The following is a 1,476-nucleotide window of genomic DNA, read 5'->3' on the forward strand; positions in this document are numbered from 1 at the left end:
GACTGTGGTAAAAAGAAATAAAAACACAGACAACAGGAGAAACATAAAAAAATACTTTAACGTCGCACTAAAGGACTGCCTGCTGCTAATAGTGACGCTTAGCTTTAATTACCTGACTCCTAACTATTTCGCAAGCAACGTCCGAAGCCACCATGGTTCTGAGAGATTGCAGATCGAGTTGTGAAAGACAGGATGGTAAAATGGGCAAGAGGACTGTCCCATCTGACTCTTTCAGTAAACACCAACTCGGATCAAGAGCCCCTTTGGACTGAAGACATGTCCTGTAAATATAAGACGTTTAACGCGATATGCACGTTTAAAATTATTATTAAAACACATTTAACATGTTAATCAAACAATTGTTCTGTCCACATCAGTGTATTTGATTCCATGCGATTGCTAACTTAGCTTGGGCAGCTTTTCACTCACTAACATTAGATGGCTGATTACCTGAACTGTTGTGCATGACACTGCGACACGCGAAGGCATGGCACACCTTCCATTTGTTAGCAAACAAACAAACCCACTGAATTTATGTTTGACTGTTAAAAAACGCTACTCTAAATCATTTACATGAAAATTACAGATAAACGGGAGGCGAGTATTCCCCCCATTGATGTAACCAGGATGGTGAAGGCATGTAGCGTTCTACTCTGCCTGTGGTTGGCTTTCCCTGATATTTTTACTCTTACTCTAACCAATCACATTTCATGTGCTTATACCTAGCCAACCCAACCAACGAAGGCAACGAGTACTAGCCAATCAGGGGGAGATTAGGGCGGTCATACACAACGGGTGTTTCTAGTCGGATTGTTATCCAGGACGGACGTTTCAAAATACTAAACTTTATTGCTAACACGGCAAAGACGCCACGGTTTAAACTTTTCTGCTGCTGAAAAAGAGCAACTTCTTCTTAAAAGATGATGGATACGTCTTTATTTACATTATATATTTCTTATAGAACGACAGCTAACGTTATTGCGATTTAGCAAGAAGCAAGACATCATTATCGTTTGGACAAGTTGCTCGTCTATGTCGATAGATGGAGACAAACGGCTCAAAACACAGGAGGGTGAGTGGCTCTCTTAACACGGCCATGGTGAGTGGTTCGAATGAAAAAACATCAAAAAAACGCCAGAACTTGAGTGATACCTCTTTCTGCAGCTCTCCTTTTCCCTCTTTATCGCACGGACAATGCATGCGCAGAACACCATGTAGAAAACCTCTCGCTTTCACTGCACTGACCTGTGATTGGCCGTCATCGGTTACATTTCAAAGCCTGAAAACAAAGCGATGAGTTTTCTTTCAGACCACTAAATGCCTACGTAACCTGGACAAGCTATACATTAATGTTACACACGTGTGAGGAAAAAGTAATCCTTGACCATGTAGCTAGATGTATCAGTGTCGTTACTAAATAAAGCCGAAAAAGCTGTCTGTGTATGAATAATTTTACACGATCATGTAAGGTACAAG

At 41.1% G+C, this 1,476-nt stretch overlaps 1 protein-coding gene across 4 annotated transcripts in view; it reads right to left on the reverse strand.

Moving 5' to 3' along the window:
* trmt12 (tRNA methyltransferase 12 homolog) overlaps positions 1 to 1,247 on the reverse strand; it is a 3,846-nt gene extending 2,599 nt beyond the window's left edge. For 3 of the 4 annotated variants that reach the window (XM_034884265.1, XM_034884262.1, XM_034884260.1), the window contains exons 1-2: positions 1,153 to 1,247; positions 113 to 281 (exon numbers count right to left, since the gene is read on the reverse strand). In XM_034884265.1, coding sequence (XP_034740156.1) covers positions 113 to 281; positions 1,153 to 1,214 — 231 coding nt within the window. In that variant the 5' untranslated portion in view covers positions 1,215 to 1,247. Of the gene's footprint in view, positions 1 to 112; positions 282 to 450; positions 666 to 1,152 lie in introns of those variants that run through there. The other variant, XM_034884261.1, reaches the window with a different exon arrangement.
* Positions 1,248 to 1,476: the final 229 nt, after the last annotated feature.

The sequence above is a fragment of the Etheostoma cragini genome, chromosome 10 (genome assembly GCF_013103735.1).
Source record: "Etheostoma cragini isolate CJK2018 chromosome 10, CSU_Ecrag_1.0, whole genome shotgun sequence".
Classification (NCBI taxonomy): Eukaryota; Metazoa; Chordata; class Actinopteri; order Perciformes; family Percidae; genus Etheostoma; species Etheostoma cragini.